The sequence below is a fragment of the Sporobolomyces salmoneus genome (genome assembly GCF_050403485.1).
Source record: "Sporobolomyces salmoneus JCM6883 DNA, S_salmoneus_JCM6883_v1_ctg4, whole genome shotgun sequence".
Classification (NCBI taxonomy): Eukaryota; Fungi; Basidiomycota; class Microbotryomycetes; order Sporidiobolales; family Sporidiobolaceae; genus Sporobolomyces; species Sporobolomyces salmoneus.
This window is the reverse complement of record NW_027481159.1, coordinates 320,805-337,358: the sequence shown is the minus strand read 5'-3', so window position 1 is coordinate 337,358 and position 16,554 is coordinate 320,805. Positions and strand designations below refer to the sequence as shown.

Genomic DNA, 16,554 nt, shown 5'->3' with positions numbered 1-16,554 from the left:
GTCTCGTTTGGTTCGAGAGCTTCCAGCTCATGTCTTCGACACAGAGTGAGAACTCGCTGCTGTCCCGTTCGTGTGAAGATAGAGTGGTACGGTCAGAGTCTGCAGGGCGAAATAGAAAGTGTGTACCGGATTCGAGATCCAAAGGTTTTCATCTTTCGTGTTCAAATCTATCCACGATACCTCTCCTTCTCCCAACTCTTCCACAGATCACGCAAGACCCCTCGCTCGGCTTCTTCGTCTTCTCCAAGGAACCCTTTCATCAACGCCTCTCGTTCCCATTTCCCCATCGAATCCATCACTTCGAACCATCCACCTTGAAGTTCTCCTCGTAGTGTCGACGGGATCGGACAAGTCGGGTGAACGCAAGCTCGAAGGTAGGCAAGAAGTAGGAAGGGGGCATGTTTCGAGAGAGGAGCAGTAAGCGAAGTCGTTGTCCCCGTCGAAACCGACGAAGGACCTCCTTCTTCCGTCTTTGATGATTGTTTGCTGTTCTTGTGCTGAATCGCAGTCGTCTTGGCCGTGAGAGATCCGAGTAATCGTCCAACCGCTGCCGCTTCAGGCTTGTTGATCCCTTTCGCACCTCCTCGCCAAACCCAAGCTGGGAAAGTCGCTCTCGCTTCTCGCTCAGCTCGTTGACCAAAGACGATCCCGGTATCTCCTCCTCCATCCTCGATGGATGCGACTGAACCTGTTGATCCGTATCCTGCTCGTCGAAGAATCGAGAGGAAGGCGGAAAGAGTCGAAACGAGTTGAGGGAATAGAGGAACGACGTGATCTTTGCGGTGACGAACGATGTGTCCGACCGTCGAAGCGAGAGTTCGGAGTAGTAGAGAAGCTGACTCGGAGGCGACTGTCGAGGAAAGAGCAGGAACGACCGTGGGAGAGGGTTGAAGGATTCGGGAAACGAGGGAGAGCACGCTGCTCACGTTAAGGCGAGAGAGCAGCATAGGCTATCGTCGAGAGAGAAGCGTCAGTTCGGATGCCAGGCTCGACAGAGATGGTAGTGGTCGAGCTTACCCTGTCGGCACAGATACCGTCGAGGAACGTTGCGACGAGGAGGTAAGCTTTCGTGGCTTCTTCCTCTTGATCAGGCTTCGTGGCCACGCTTTCGACGAGCAGCGAGAGATGTCGAAGGAGTTCGGAGAGTGCGCCACTGCTGAGCTTGACGGAACCTGTTCGAGGAAATTGTTCGTCAGCTTGAACTCTCGGAGAACGAGGCGAAGCAAGACGAAACTCGCCTTCAGGACCATCACGCAGAAGGATCATCGCTGTCGATAGACTCGCCTGTAAAGACGACATCGAAGCTTCGAGGTTGTTTGCAAGAACGGCCGACGAAACGGCCGACGAAATTCCTTCGAGAGCAACGGTGTACTCTCTAAGGGTTGCAGCAGCCGTAGCCTTAATCAGGTTCGAGTCCAGGACCGTAGAAGCTATAACACGAGAACGTGATGTCAGATAACCTCGGAAAATTGGAGAAGAACGACAGAACGAACCAGTGACTCCGAACGATCGACGGAACAGAACCTGACTTGCGATCAAGGTTTCGAATGGCTGAGTATCGATTTTCTCTTCGATCGACAGTGACCGAAGGCGTTTGATGCGGTAGGAGAGTAGGTCAAGAAGGGAGAGACAAGCTGAAAGAGCTGAGGGTTTCGAAGCTGAAGACGTGATTTGCGAGATGGCGGACGATAATGCCGTCTGGGTAAACTCGGCACAAACGAGATCTAGAGAACGACGTTTGCGTATCAGTGCGCGTTTGAAAAGCTCGAGGCTCGACATGAGAAGAAGCAGGCTCACCTTGATCGTCCGAAGCTCCGCCAGATCCTGCCAGCCAATCTTTCGTGATCCAGACAGATCGAGTGGCTTCAAGAAGATCGCCCAGTACAAACACATCCATTGTCGAGCGAGCTGCGGTGACTGTAGCGAGAGCTTTGACGAAAGGTTTCAAAGCTGACTTGAAGGACGCGCGGATGGCTTCAGAGAGCTCAGTCGGTGCCCTGCGAACCACGAATCGGAGTTCAAAGTCAGCTCAGCCGTTAGAAGCATGAGGAAACTGGACGACGAATCGCGTACTTTGAAATGTCGCCGAGGTTGGTTGCGACGAGTTCGAGGAGCAAGACGTAAGCGCTCTCTTCGCACGTGAGACCCTGGGAAAGCGTGGCATCTTTCTTTGCTCGTTTTGAGAGGTCTGCGAGGGGTTTCTCGCCGAAAGCCTCGAGGAACGATAGAAGCTCTGCAGGCGATTTCGAATCCGAGAACGTCGAGAGGGAAGTTCTGTGTGGATCGATGTCGCTCTATCAGCTACGATAAATGAAGCAGATATTGAGCGACGAAAACACTCACTGAATCAATGATCGATAGAGAGATAAGGTTGCACTCTTCGCTCCCGGCAAAGTTTGACGAACGAGTAGAGAGAGAACTTGAGGCGCTTTATCCTGAAGGAACGCAGACGCGAAGATACCATCAGACTCCGTCGATACAGCTTGAGAACAGAGATTGACTCACGACAACTGAACCCATGTAACCAACGAATCTCCTCAACTCGGCCTGAGCCTTTTCTCTCTCGACTGATGCAATGTCGACCTCACCTGCACTGATCCAGAGATCGAGTGATAGCGCTTTCTCGGCTAGCTGCAGGCGGTAGTCTCGACCTAGGTATTCGAGCGGGACGAAAGAGGCTAGACAGGAGAACGTGCGAGAAGTCAAGAGCAGAGTCTCCGTCGAGATTGATCGGAGGGCGGTCGAGTTCTTTGAGGGAGTGTTGTCGGAGATGAGGGAGAGGAGGGAGGAGGGCGCAACGAGGGAAGGTAGAGAAACGAGGTTCAGGAGCGCAGGGCGCAGTTGAGCTGGTTCGCGACGAGCAGAGTCAGCACGATGAAAGGAGAATTGAAGCGAAGTACACCCACCTTGAAGCGATGACAACTCCCAGAAGTCTGCTCGCTTGAGGAGCCGTCGAGTAATCTCGTCTCGACTTGAGTAGGTTTCTGCTCCCTCAAGACATCCAGCAATCATGGCGACGAGTTTCTTGATTTGTTCCTCCGACGAAAGAGATCTGAAATGACCGCCTTCGTCAGACTCGAGAAAGATTCGAAATTTGAAAAGGAAAAGACTCACTCGAACACGCTCATCCATCTTCTCGAGATCATTTCCCACAATGCGAGCGATACTTCCTCGGTCTTCATCCCTCTGAGGTAGCCTGACCAATTCGCCGACGGGGACGACGAGCCTAGACGAGCGAGGATCGCATCCAGAATGAGGGAGCTATCTTCGAGATTCGAATCGGCGGCAAGTTCGAGTTGTTGGAGAAGGAGTCGAGCCTAAGATGTAGAGCGAGTCAGTGAAATCCAGCTCGTTCACTGTGCTGGATAAGACGAGTCGCTTACCGAAACGATGACAGCTTCCTTCGATCCTTTCTCGACAACTTCCCTCAGACCATCTCTTCTGCTCTTTTTGATCGAGACCCAATCATCTTCCTCGCCTCGCTTTGGTAACAAGCCTGTACTAGCTAATCTCGACACGATCGCGTACCTCGCTTCGAATAGCTCGATGCCTAGAACGACGGTAGGCTCCGAGCTCTCGTTCGAGACGGCTGAACCGATAGACTTTCTTTTCGATTTTTTCGACTTTTTACTCGGAGTACCTTCGACTTGCTCTTCGTTCAGTAGCGACGAGGAATTGGCGGATTTGACGAAATCTTTCAAGGATGAATCGACGATTTCTTCCGAGAACGACTTGAAGTTTTGTACGAGATTCGAGAGAGCGGGGGTAGGAAGATGAGAGATGAAGGTCGTGAGAAGTCGAACGCGTGCTGCGGCAGGGAGCACTGCAGTAGGTTCGCCCGAGGTCGTTGTCGAAGAGAGTTTGCGTTTCTTTGTCGGGGACGGGTTGGCGGCACCGTCTTGGTCGATCGACATGCTGTCTGAGGGTGAGAGTATCGAGGTCATCGGTGAGAGGAGGTTCTCCCAGGTAGATCGAATGGAAGTCGAGGAGGACAGCATTCCGTTAATGGATTGACCTAGTTGACGGGTGAACGAGAATCTCGTGAGGAGATTGTTAGGAGCAGTGTAAGGTGAAAAAGCGAGAGCGTCGGAGAGAAGCGACAGGAGAGTCGGCATTGTGAGAGATCGAGAATGATGGGTGAGAAGGAGCGAGAGGAAAGTCGAAGAGGAAGGAGAAGCGTCGAGAGTGGGCGAAGGGGTTCTTGCGAGAATGGAGAGAATCCGAGGCAGCTCGCGTTCGAGAGATTCGTATTCTAATCGATGAACCGAGGAGAGAACTTCGATAACCGCGTCTCGTTTCGATCCGTCCTCGACAGCGATTCCCTCCAACCGTTCAACTGCACCTTCGACGACACTCGGCAGGAGTCCCTCCCATACTTCTGTAGCTTGTCCTGATCGGTAAAGGTCTCCCTTTTCCACCTCCTCGAGTACTCGAGCTAAAGCTTCTGCTTTTTCCTTTTCCGATTCGTTCTGAGCGCCCGACTTCCATTGAATCAACTCGACAACACCTTTGATCCACCTTCCTGCTAGTTCTCTTCGTTTGCCGAGTCCGAGTACTTCGAGAGCACTCTTCTGTGCCGAAGGAGTCGGGAAAGTAGCTTTCGCAGGGAGGGGGAAGAGAAGTGACGAGTTGACGTAGAGCGAGGTGAGGTAGATGTTCGTGAAGGCGGGGAGAGCGGCGTATAGAGACGTTTCGAGGTCTTTCGGTAGGGAAGAGAGGGACGCGAGGAGTTCGGAATCGGCAGTTGTCGCGGATGAGTTCGAAGGTTGAGGCGTCGAAGCTGCACCGGAAGCGTAGGATTCGCGAGCGAGACCTCTTCGGAGGTTGTCGACGTTGAATAGTGATAGTTGAACCGTTTGGAGGAGAGTCGAACGGAGAGGGGAGGTAGGAGGGAGTAAATCGAGGAGAGGAATGAGGGACGGAAGAAGGGTCAAAGTATGCGAAGTGACCTGTCCAAACAATGTCTCACTTCAGTGACCGTTTGTAGATACTCTATAGGAAACGATACGGACCTTTTTGCCTCCCTTTGCTGCCTCGACGAAGACTGACTTGATCGCTTTCAACCAAATCACTGCTAACTCTTCCCAATGATTCCTGACTTCCTCCGCGCCGCTCTGGTACACTCCCAGAGACGTTTTCACCAGTTTCTCATAACTGTCCAACACTGCATCGACCGTAACTTTCCTCATTGCGTTCGCTGCCAATTTTGACCAAACATTCGTAGCATCCCTCAGGAGCTGTTCTTCTTGCACTGAACTCTTCGAGTAAACTTGAATGAACGCTACATAGATCGGTAGGGCAGGAGTTGGAGTCGAGGCAGTACGAGTGAGATGGGTAGTCGAATTGAGCAACTCCCACAACTGTCCATTGAGGAGTGCTTGCTCGGTCGTAGTCGAGGAGGATCGTACGAGCTTGAAGAGAGTGTCGAGTAGCCAATCCCGGATCAACTGAGGGAGTGCCGAGCCAGTTGAAGGATTTCCTGTCGAAAGAGATGAACTAGCCAAGGCGAGCTTGTCCGGCAGAGGAGTAGTTGGCGACCGCAGAGAATACAGCAGTTGCTGTTCTCCGTTGTTGGCCATGCCGTGAGAGTCGCTTCGTGACGCTGAAGGGATGATCGAAGTCGAAAAGGTCAAGTTCAGAAAATTCTCGCAAGTTTCTCGACTACACAAAGTTCCGGTGTGTGCACTATTCCCTGTGCTCTCACTATTCCCTGTGCTCTCTATTCTAGCGAGTGACGAGACTCTGAACGGGTGTCAGACACACGCAAGCCTCGCCGGGTGCGTCATTCTGCTCGCATCGCAACGAGCTTCGACATGAAAAGCAAACTCGACCCCAGAAGCCAGTCTTCACGACACCTCGCAGGCTCTCGCTAGTAGCAGCTCGTCGTGGCTGACTCGAGTTAGGTAGCGGGAGGGAGCAGAGGAGAGGATCCCACACTCTCGTCTCTCGGAAGTCCCCACTCGTCACCTTGCTTCACCCGCTGCACTCGCGGAAACGCCGAATCACCCGTTGCTCTCTTCGTTGAACTCTGTCATTGATGTGTCGAAAGGGAAGAGCGAGAGGATGGAAGAGGGGGAAAAGCCGAATTTCAGTCACACTTTCTTAAACAACACTGCCGTTCTAAGTCGAAAACCGTTTAGACTGTGAGTACCACATGAAGTTGTCAGTTTATCTGTCGTCGATAGCTGAGCGAGACCAAGTACTGACTGTTCGAGGGGTAGAGCATCTGAATTAGGGAAGAAAACGCGAAGAATTAGTTCAAGTTCATTCAACTGTGCGCAAAAAGGGAGATTGCGACTCACGATGCGGACAGAGTGACCGAAGGCCTTGGGAGGAAGGTTGGCACGGAATTTGGAGCGAACCATTCCCGAGTTTCCGTGAGAACGGGTGACCTTGCCCCAGATGATGCGGACCTTGGATCCACCAATCTCCTTTTGGGCAGTGTAAACGTAGGCGATACGCTACAACAACGCAGATCGAGATCATCAAAGCAGTGTCAGCTTTCCAATTGTTCCGACGAGATGTGGGTTGGTACTCATCGAAAACTGAAACCTCAAAACCTCCTAATCTCCTCTCTGGACCTGACTTGCGCCCGCTCGTTCGCTTCCCTTCATTCTGCTGATATCCATCCTCCCAATGCCTTTCTCCCGCGTCTGTATCCTGGCTGAATATCATCCCTTCTCCCAACTCATTCTCTGCGACTTCGTCCTCCCTTCCTGAGCTGTAACTGAATCGCGCCTTACCTTTCCAAGGTAGAATTGAGCCTCCTCCTTGTTGGCGACACCCTCGATCTGGATGAGCGAGGTGTGGGTGCGAACGTTACGCTTTCCACGCTTGTGGCCGGTAACCCTACCCTTGGCGTACAGACCTAATCATTCCACGCATGTTATCGAGGCCGTATTTGTCGAGTCGGGGAGAGAGCGAGACGGATGAAGAGAGGGAGTGAAGTCGAGGCAAGCAGTTTTTTGAAGGGTTTGAAGGAAGACGAGGAGAGCGAGTGATCAGCTTTGAGTGGGTTCTACTACGAGATTAGCAGCGGTAAAGGCTCACGAGTGGAAGGCATGGCTGATCCTGAACTGGCAACAACGAGGAAAGCAGAGAAGTTCGTTTTTTTCGAGACGGGGAGATTCCTCCTCTTCTCTCTCCTCTCCTCTCCACCGAACTTACTCTCGGCTCCTTCAGTCAATACCAACCCGATTACACGGCTCGTGAAGGTCCCTCGTCCCATGGCAGGCGACTTTACACTTTGCTGCCTCTCCCTCCTCTCCAGCCTCCTCGCTCTCGACTCTCATCATCGTTGATCATCTACACATATTCGCGTTCGGTCATCAATTGCATTCACTCTACGGCAGCAATCGACAGCATCGACAACTTCGCATCGATTTCCGCCAATCAATCTCCCCTCGCCCTTGGCCCCCCCTCTCCTTCTCATTGTTCCCAGTCGAGCCGGCCTACCAATTCTTAGCTAGCTCGACCGACTCGCGGACCAAAAGGATTGGAAGAAGGTGGAAGAAGGCCTGCAGCAATCGAAATTTCTTGAACTTCGCTCAGAAGCTCATAATCGACTGGACCTCTGGTCTCAGCCCCTCGGTAGTGATAGGAAGTAGAGTATGTGCAATGCAAGGATTCATTTTCGCAGCTCTCCCGTCTCGAGACACGAGTTTTTCCCGAAATCGTACGTGACATCGAGAGTTACCGAACGATTCTTCACCGTTATCCGCCACAAGCCTGGAGTACCCTTGCCGTGACATATGCTTGCCACTCGCGAGGCCAGCTTGCCACTTGCGAGCCCTTGAGCAGCACACACCGACGTACGCACGCTCGGATCGTCGAGAAAATTCGAATCCCCTTGTGCGATTTTGTGAATGGAGAAAAGCCTTGTGATTCGGGGAGCGGCGAAGTGAACGTGCTCAATGTGATAAGGGAGCACAAGGGGTAGAGAAAGAGGGAAAGTACGCGAATGCTTGGAATTGCAAGTCGTGAGAATCGTCGCTTTTGTTTGTTCTCTTCCTCCGTCGTCTCTTCTTTCTCTCGCCCTCCTCCGATACCCCATTAGTGCCGGTCACTATGGTTCTCCTCGCCTATCTCGTCACGCTCGCTGCTCTCTGCTCCTCGATTGAAGGAAAGATGAAGAAGTGCTCAAGGCGGACCGATCGCTCATCTTCGAAACACACGAAACTCAACGCGTCTCATCGTGCTGCAGGGTCGAAGGAAACAGCTTGGATTCCGGTAGACAAGGTCAGGGGTGTCAATCTAGGGTCCCTATTCATCATCGAGCCAGTTGAGTCCTCAAAAACACTTCACTCTTCGTCACGTCCACTCTTCGGCCGAACGAACGACGCGAACAGAAAACTGACATGAAACCGCACTCTTGTGGATGTAGTGGATGCTACCGGATACATGGAACAAGATGGGTTGCTCGGGATTCACGAGTGAACGAGCCTGTAACGAAGCAATCGGACTTGAGAAACTTCAACCACTTTATGAAAAACATTGGAGCTCGTTCTACTCGCAAGAGGACTTTTACGAGATGAAGGAGCGAGGACTCAACACGGTTCGAATCCCCTTACCTTGTAAGCCCAACCTCTCTAAATTCGCCGAACCACCTCGAGGAATCTTGCGAAATGGGACTAACTTTCGATCGATTGATCTTCCGCAGACTGGACCGTCGAGTCAACCATTGCCGACGATGAACCTTTTGCACGCGGGTCGATGCACTACGTTCGTCAGACGGTCAGATGGGCTAAGAATGCTTCCCTTCGAGTCATTCTCGATCTTCACGGACTTCCGGGCAGACAGACGCTCGAGAGCTTCTCAGGCGACAATACTCGAGCCGTTTCCTTCTTCACGAACCACAACTACGATCGCGCCTACGAAGTACTCAGGAATTGGACAACTTTGGCTCACACTGATCCTGATTTCTCGACTGGTTCGTTATTCTCCGCTGTTTCTCGCTAGGACGTTCGTAGCTGACATCGTGCCATCGACAGTCGACGTTATCGAACCGGTCAACGAGCCGAAACAAGGTATCCAACCCGGACTACTCGATGTCTACTACCCTCAAGCGCAGAAAGTCATTCGAGAAACCGAGAAATCGCTCGGAGTCACCTGCGGCGGATCCGGCAAACAATGCTTGACGGTTCAGTACATGGCCAACTCTTGGGGAAGCGGTGATCCCGTGCCTCATATCGACACGGACGATCGTTTCGCTCTCGATGATCACCTCTGTGAGTTTCTCGTCAAGTTTGCGAAAAGAAATCGATCCCTTCTGACTCTTTCTCACGCAGACACTCAATGGATCGTCGCTGAATCTCAACGAACCCGTCAAGGTTACCTCGACTTCCTCTGCACGACAACTCGCACAACGGGTCAAGGTGGACCGACGATTGCGGGAGAATGGAGTTTGAGCACGATCGGGGGAGGTGAACTCGAGACGACGAGTGATGGAGCTACCGAGTTCTTCAAGAAATTCGCGGCTGCTCAAATCTATGCTGGCGAGAAAGGAGCGTGAGTCTCGGTTCCAGTTCTCTCGACTCTGTCCGCACGCAAAGCTGACCTCGTTTTCTTCGTCGCAGAGGATGGATCTTTTGGAGTTGGAAAACAGAGTTGGAATCAGACACCTGGGACTACCGCGTGAGTAGTCGTTCTCGTTCTCACCTCGATTCGTTCGAAAACTGATCGATTCCCTTTTCGTTTTCATCAGCGTGCGGTGAAAGCTGGTTACTTACCCTCCCACATCTCCAAGATTGACAAGTCGGTATGCGACGGATACTAGAGGTGACTGACTTGCATGCCTGGAGCACTGTAGTTGGATTATCTGTAAATTCGTTTTCAACTTGTCGTCGATTTGATCCGCGGTCAAAGTCCGGACTTCGCTCAGACCCTCTCCGCCTGTCTCTGTGCACAGACGTTGTTGGATCTCTTGTTCATCGACCTATGCGAGGTCGACACCACGGCAGATACAGCTCGACGACTTCCGACTCTAGCGACGAAGACACCGACTCGTCCTCGACTTCAGATAATTCAGACTCATCCAGCAGCTCCTCCTCATCCGTCTCCGAATACTCGGACGACGAAGACCACTCTACATCCGGGCTCTCTAAATCACTTCGACGAGTACTTGTCGCTGTCGTCTTATTCCTTCTTCTAATCGCCCTCGTTGTTCTATTCGGGATCGCAACCGAAAACAGCGAGCTGGCCAACTTCGACAAGCCGACCCACTCTACCTCATCCTCGAGAACTTCAAGAGTCAGCTCATCCACTCGAGCTTCGACTACACAAACATCCTCTCCTCCCGCCGCAACGTGCTCAAAAGCTTTGAAGGTCTCGAGGGCGTTACCGGAAAAGATGCGAGGCGTGAATGTGGCTTATTTGTTCATCATTGAACCGTGGATGATGCCGGAGACGTGGGCGAAACTCGATTGCGGAGACCTGAGGAGTGAGTGGGATTGCAACGAGAAGAACGGACTCGAGAGAATGCAATCACTTTACGAGGAGCACTGGTGTGTCTTGTCTTCCTGGCAAATCCTCGCCATAGTGAACGCTCACAAATTGTCGCATGTTGAGGTAGGGAATCATTCTACTCTGCTGCCGACTTCGAAGAGATGAAAGCGCTCGGACTCAATTCAGTGCGAATTCCCGTCGGCTGTGAGTGCTTTTCCTACCTCTCTCGTGACACCGGCTGACGCTGACCTCTATGCAGACTGGATCATTGACTTCTTGATCGGGGCCGACCTCTTCGCATCCGGCTCTTTCAGCTATTTGAAGCAAATCTTGAGGTGGTGCAAAGAGAACTCGCTCGCGGTCGTACTTGACCTTCATTCGGTGCCCGGGATCGCGGCGAAAGAAGAATCTTTCGCGGGTCGTATCACCGACGACCCTCAGTTCTTCAATGAGGATAACTATGCGAAATCGTACGAGATTTTGCGAAACTTGACGATCTCAACCCATTGCGACGAAGATTTTTCAACAGGCAAGTCGCTCTTTCGCTCGCAGCTTTACTTGAAGATTACTGACCCTCAAACTCCGGTAGTGGTAATGCTGATGACAATCAACGAACCGCTGCAAGATCCGTCGACGAGTGAGCTCAAGGTTCCCTCGCACTTTTCGGTCGTGGCTCGGCTCACCTCGCCTCCTCGAGTAGGTCTCACGTCGACGTACTATCCAGGAGCGCAGAAAGCGATTCGGGAGGCAGAAGAATCAGTCGGCGTGACTTAATTTTCTCTGTAGAGCTCATTTTCCGACAACCTCGACTGACGATTCGTCATAACCCAGATCAGATGTAAAGATGACTTCGATGAATGCCTCGGAATCCAATGTGCGTAGTCGCTCATTGAAGCCTCTTTCGTCCGCTCACAAACTGCTCTCCATCGCGCACAGTCATGGCAGAAGTGTGCTTGATCAGCTCTCGTCTCGGGGTACGCGACTGATTCTCTTCGTCAACAGAGTTGGGGTAGCGGAGATCCGACTTCGCACGTCGACACGGACGACAAGGTTTTCTTCGACGACCACAATTGTTCGTTTTTCCCCTTCGCTGGCTGAGCTGACTTCCTGATCACACACTGACGCTCTTCTCTACCAGATGCCCAGTGGATCTTGTCGGAAGGCCATACTACTGAAAACTACCTCAACTACGCTTGCAAGAACTCGAGGTCGAGCAAGTATTTCGCGATCACAGCCTTTCTCGGTCTGAGCTCACACCTCGTCAACCTGTAGCCGACTCCAAGAATCTGATCACAGGAGAGTGGTCCCTGAGTACGATGATGAACCGTGATGGACTCGACAAGGAGTTCTATGAAAGCTTCTTCGCAAGGCAAGTTGCAAACTTTGAGAGGGGATCGTAAGTTACGCTCTCCCCCAACTCGTCTCGTCCGTCGCTAACTACTCTCTATATCAGAGGATGGTTCTTCTGGTCATGGAAGACAGAGATAGACGATCCAGCTTGGTCGTATTCGTGCGAATGGAGTCGTCCAAGCTTTTCGCAACGAGAACGTGCTGACTTCCTTGCTCTCCCTCTTCGTTAACAGACAAGCCGTCGAAGTCGGCTACATACCAAGAGATCTCAGTAGCAGCAATCTTACGTCTGCATGCGACTCTGTGTAAAAAACTTCCTCGCGATTCAATTTGCTTCTCCGCGCCTTCTTCGCATTGAGAGGAGAGGAGAGAAGGGTTGAAGATGACGCGCTCGCTTGCTCTCGAGTTCGAACCCTCTTTTTTTCTGCACTCTCCTCGACCGCACTCGACCAACCGACTACTCGACCACAAGCTTACAGCAGCGACAACAACACTCCAACAGACAGACAAACCGATTTCGAGCACCCTCTCGACTTCCTTCTACGGCTTGATCCTTGGCTCTTAGTTCACCCTTTCACACAACCCGCCTCGTTCACTCGAATCTCTAGAAGACATCCTACAGCTTCGAGTACAACTATGGCGGATCCATCGAGTAACGCAAAGTGAGTGCTCAGCCTCCATCGAGTTGGATTTAGCTCGGTCAAAAGGTCATCTCGGCTGACTATCTCTCTACGTGTTAATCTTCAAGCCCGTTCGACCAGCCTTACCCTGCGACTCAGTCCTCCGCTCGCAACGATGCGATTCCTCGTCTCGTAGTTCCCGAAGGAGAAGACATCACGGACCAACTCCACTCTTCGAATTCGACCTCGGGAGCTCACACTGGCACCGCGATTTCGACTCCGATGCAGCAAAGCGATAGCGCAGGAGGTAGTCGCGGGACTCGACGAGTTCAATGGCCGGCAGAACTCACCGAGCACGTTTCGATTCCAGTTCAAGGCGCAGCTCTCGACCGAACTCGCAGCCTCACATCTCCAGGAGCGCAAGACGAACTTCGACGAGCACTCGAAGCTCACAACCGTACGGCCCTCACCGACGACGAAACGGACGACGACGATTTTGCTTCTCGAGGAGGTTACAATTCCGAAGGAGTTTCGCGAGCTGCCAGTTCGGACGGCGACCCGGGAGAACGACTCGAACAAATGAAAGACAAGATGGACGTCTTCGTAGACCCGGGAGAAACCGATGGACTCCCCGACACACGCAAACGAAACCCGGAAGAACGTAGCGCGAAAGCTGCTTGGAATCTCGTTCGCGGCATGACTCAGCGTGGACCGGGAGGGAGTCACGGACTTAGGAGGAGGAGGACTGGAGCAGAAGGTCAAGGAGGATTCAGGAGTGGAACCGGGGCGAAAGCGGAAAAGGAAAAGGAAAAAGATGAGATCGACGAGAAAGATGGTCAAAGTCGAGCTCAGGCGTTCATGGATCACATGCGGGACGATGGAGTCGCGGACGTACCTCACGACCAACAATTCTCGGCCGCCGCGAGTGCAGGAGGAGGAGGAATCCTTTCGGCTCTCATCGCTCTTCAACGTCAACAAAACGAAGCCGCCTCGAATGTCACATCTGGCGTCAACACGCCGACCTCTGCCGGTCCTTCGACTCGTGCGAACTCGATCAACGGAGACTTTAGCGATGAGGAGGAGGAAGAAGCGGAACGTCGCAAGTTCATCGCGAAACTTCACGAGAAACGAGCAAACAAGAACCGACTCCATCAGATTTCCGATCAAATTGGTAACGGTGCGACCGGTGTAGCCGTTGGAGCGGGTCGAGGAGCTGGAGCTGTTCTTGGAGGAGCTGGGAAACTTGGTGGAGCAGTCCTTGGAGGCGCAGGTCGAGCCGTAACTCAAGTTGCCGGGATGCAAGCGAAGTCGAGGTCTCAAGCTCCTTCGATGGACAACAGCGCCGTCGCAACCCCCGCCGATTCACCTGTCATCGCTACTTCTCCCGAGCGACCCAACGGCGAATCCGCGAAACCGAAGAAGGAGAAGGACAACAAGGGAATTTTGAACCGAGTCAGAGACGTCGTCGAACGTAGTGATAGACCGGATGCCGCCAAATCGAACGCCGGAGTATTCGGAGGTTTGATGCTTGGTGCAGTGAGTCATTGTCCGACTTCCCTTGTCGATCGAGCGATTCGAAAATTGACTCACGGACTCCTTATCTAGAACAACATCGCCGGTATCGCCACCCCTTCAGCCACGACTATCGCCCCCGAAACTGACCGACCTGGCTACCATCTCTCTCGTTACACTTCGCCCCAAGTCGGAACAACTTCGAGCATCGGAGGCGATTCTCCTGAAACTGATCGCACGGCCTACTCGGCGAATCACCACTCTGAACCTCCTACCCCTCCCGGCGGCGAACGACCCAAGTTACATCCGCAAGGCAGTCACAAAAACGTCTTCTCGCTCAGTCTCGGAAACCTCAAAGATCTTGTGAGTCCAGACTTCCTACGGTCGGTCGATTAGAAGTCATTCGCTGAGCTGTTTCCTCTATGCAGCCTACTCCCTTGACCAAGTTCAGCTCGCACGGACGTCCTTCTTCGCACGAAGGTTCACCTCGTAAAGAAATTGCCGACTACTTCTTCCAGACAAAAGAGAGCGAAGCCGATGCCGATCGACGAGCTTGGGAGAAAGAGAAGCGAAGGAGGAGAAAGGCGAAGGAGAAGAAGAAGGCGCAAGAGATCTTCATCACTCAGCATGTGAGTCGTGAGCAATCAAAATGACATTGGGCTCGGAACTGACTATTCGAAATGCCCAACAGGTCGCTGCTATTCTCGAACGCCAACAGTATATCATGAAACAAGCTCGAGCGTTCATGATGTGAGTCTACATTTCGCTCGTGTACGTCTTGTCCTCTCGAGCGTGCTGACTCGAAACGGCTCGTAAAGGTTCGGTGCTCCTTCTCACCGTCTCGAAGCCCAGATGCAAGCGACCGCTCGAGTACTCGAGATCAACTGTCAAGTAATTTACATTCCCGGAGTAATGCTCATGTCGTTCGGAGACGCCGCGACTCACACTTCCGACATCAAAGTGAGCTCAATCGTTCCCTGTTTCCTGACTTCTCCCTCGCTGATCCATTCTCTCGCATCATCGCAGTTCTTGAAACAAGCGAACGGTCTCGATCTCGGCAAACTTCTCACCGCCTACGCAATCTATTACAACGTAGTTCATGATCGCCTCTCGGTCACGGACGCTAGCTCTCAACTCGACGAGCTCATGGTCGCTCCTCCGAAATACAATCTCTGGCAATCGCTCATTATCGGTGCTCTCGCGAGTGCTTTCATTCAACCCTCTGGTTCGTTTCACTTTTCTCCTTCAACCCTTCCGTTCAGCGCTGACTTCCGTGTGAGTGGGAATAGCCTTCTACGGATCGTTCATCGACTGTCTCATGTCGATGCCCCTCGGTGCTCTTCTCGTTCTCGTTCAAGTCATCGTCTCTCGCAACGATCTCTACGCCTCGCTTTTCGAGTGAGTTCCTACGAGCCGATGAATCCTTCGAGTACGATTGCTGATTCTTCTTTCGTCTCACTAGAATCGTTATCGCTTGCATCATTTCGTTCCTTTCCGCCGCCATCGCCTCGTCCCAAAAATTCTGTTTCGCTGCCGTCGTATCAGGATCAGTCGTACTCATTCTTCCCGGATACATCGTTCTGTGTGGTTCGCTCGAACTCGCGAATCGATCCATCATTTCAGGAAGTGTTCGACTCGTTTATTCGATTTTGTATTCGCTCTTCCTCGGGTGCGTTTCCCTCAACATCTCGCCACCTTGATCTAGAGCTGACTCGTACCGTTCGTTCTTCAGATTCGGTCTATCAATCGGAAGTGAAATCTACGCTCGAATCACGACGATCGATACGATCCCCGGATATAATGATTATCAGTGCTTGAGTATTCGTAACTCGAACCCACCGTGGTATATGGCTACGATTCCAGCTTGGTGGTGTAAGTCAACCTTCCCTCTCTCCCCGTACGTTTTTGCTGACCCGTTTGTTTGCAGATTTCTTGACGATTCCCATGTTCTTGCTCATGCTCGCCTTGAGGAACGGTCAACCTCTCTTCCGCAAAGAGACCATCCTCATGGTCATCATCGGCTCTGGAGGTGAGCGCTTTCTCGTACTCTAGATCTGCCCAAGTAGATTGCTCATCACGTTTTCCTCTGTCAAGGTTTCGCCGCCAACTACTTCTCGGGACAATATGCATTCTCGGGACGTTCCGATATCTCTTCGGCTATTGGATCGTTCGCCGTCGGGTTCCTCGGAAACATGTATGGTCGTGTCACGAAAGAATCTCCCTTCGTAAGTTTTTCGGTTTCAACAGGGTGCTTCGTGCTGGAAGCTAACCCTTTGGTACCGAAAACTTTCTTAGGTCGTCATGGTACCCGGTATTCTCGTGCAACTTCCTTCCGGTCTTTCGAATGGTGGTTTGCTCGCTTTCACCGATACGAGCGACAATTCTTCGGCCTACGCTTCAGGATTCCAAACTGCCGAGAGTCTCGTACAAGTCGCGATCGGACTTACTGTCGGTCTCTTCGTCTCTGCTGCGTGAGTTCCGCCTCTTCGTCTTTCCTTCCTCTCACGACTGACCCATTTTCTTTCTCTTTCACGATCAGTCTCGTCAATTTGGTCTTCGGAGGAGGACGACGTCGCGGTTCCAATCTCTCGTCGTTCTAGAGAAGCGGTCACCGTTCTGGCCCTTTTCC

General features: G+C 52.3%; 5 protein-coding genes across 5 annotated transcripts; 3 read left to right on the top strand and 2 right to left on the bottom strand.

The window, feature by feature from the left end:
* Window positions 1–167: 167 nt before the first annotated feature.
* Window positions 168–5,579, bottom strand: JCM6883_001590 (Urb2 domain-containing protein; the record flags this gene model as incomplete). Its single annotated transcript, XM_076629184.1, has 12 exons — window positions 168–950; window positions 1,018–1,172; window positions 1,239–1,430; window positions 1,494–1,724; window positions 1,798–1,997; window positions 2,074–2,274; window positions 2,344–2,435; window positions 2,506–2,846; window positions 2,907–3,052; window positions 3,115–3,317; window positions 3,384–4,949; window positions 5,013–5,579. The coding sequence occupies 12 exons, from the start codon at window positions 5,577–5,579 to the stop codon at window positions 168–170; spliced, it is 4,677 nt and encodes a 1,558-aa protein (XP_076490831.1).
* Window positions 5,580–6,136: 557 nt separating this feature from the next.
* Window positions 6,137–7,063, bottom strand: JCM6883_001589 (eL33 family ribosomal protein; the record flags this gene model as incomplete). Its single annotated transcript, XM_076629183.1, has 5 exons — window positions 6,137–6,141; window positions 6,208–6,226; window positions 6,303–6,461; window positions 6,744–6,868; window positions 7,051–7,063. The coding sequence occupies 5 exons, from the start codon at window positions 7,061–7,063 to the stop codon at window positions 6,137–6,139; spliced, it is 321 nt and encodes a 106-aa protein (XP_076490830.1).
* A 1,004-nt stretch (window positions 7,064–8,067) lies between these two features.
* JCM6883_001588 (glycoside hydrolase family 5 protein) lies at window positions 8,068–9,775 on the top strand (the record flags this gene model as incomplete). Its single annotated transcript, XM_076629182.1, has 7 exons — window positions 8,068–8,238; window positions 8,384–8,573; window positions 8,660–8,929; window positions 8,991–9,227; window positions 9,288–9,507; window positions 9,576–9,633; window positions 9,704–9,775. The coding sequence occupies 7 exons, from the start codon at window positions 8,068–8,070 to the stop codon at window positions 9,773–9,775; spliced, it is 1,218 nt and encodes a 405-aa protein (XP_076490829.1).
* A 161-nt stretch (window positions 9,776–9,936) lies between these two features.
* Window positions 9,937–11,715, top strand: JCM6883_001587 (uncharacterized protein; the record flags this gene model as incomplete). Its single annotated transcript, XM_076629181.1, has 8 exons — window positions 9,937–10,502; window positions 10,571–10,647; window positions 10,703–11,080; window positions 11,144–11,208; window positions 11,275–11,317; window positions 11,380–11,390; window positions 11,446–11,515; window positions 11,582–11,715. The coding sequence occupies 8 exons, from the start codon at window positions 9,937–9,939 to the stop codon at window positions 11,713–11,715; spliced, it is 1,344 nt and encodes a 447-aa protein (XP_076490828.1).
* A 714-nt stretch (window positions 11,716–12,429) lies between these two features.
* Window positions 12,430–16,525, top strand: JCM6883_001586 (uncharacterized protein; the record flags this gene model as incomplete). Its single annotated transcript, XM_076629180.1, has 14 exons — window positions 12,430–12,455; window positions 12,542–13,949; window positions 14,019–14,288; window positions 14,354–14,554; window positions 14,617–14,675; window positions 14,744–14,885; window positions 14,952–15,150; window positions 15,215–15,323; window positions 15,388–15,594; window positions 15,658–15,797; window positions 15,853–15,954; window positions 16,020–16,150; window positions 16,221–16,396; window positions 16,465–16,525. The coding sequence occupies 14 exons, from the start codon at window positions 12,430–12,432 to the stop codon at window positions 16,523–16,525; spliced, it is 3,231 nt and encodes a 1,076-aa protein (XP_076490827.1).
* Window positions 16,526–16,554: the final 29 nt, after the last annotated feature.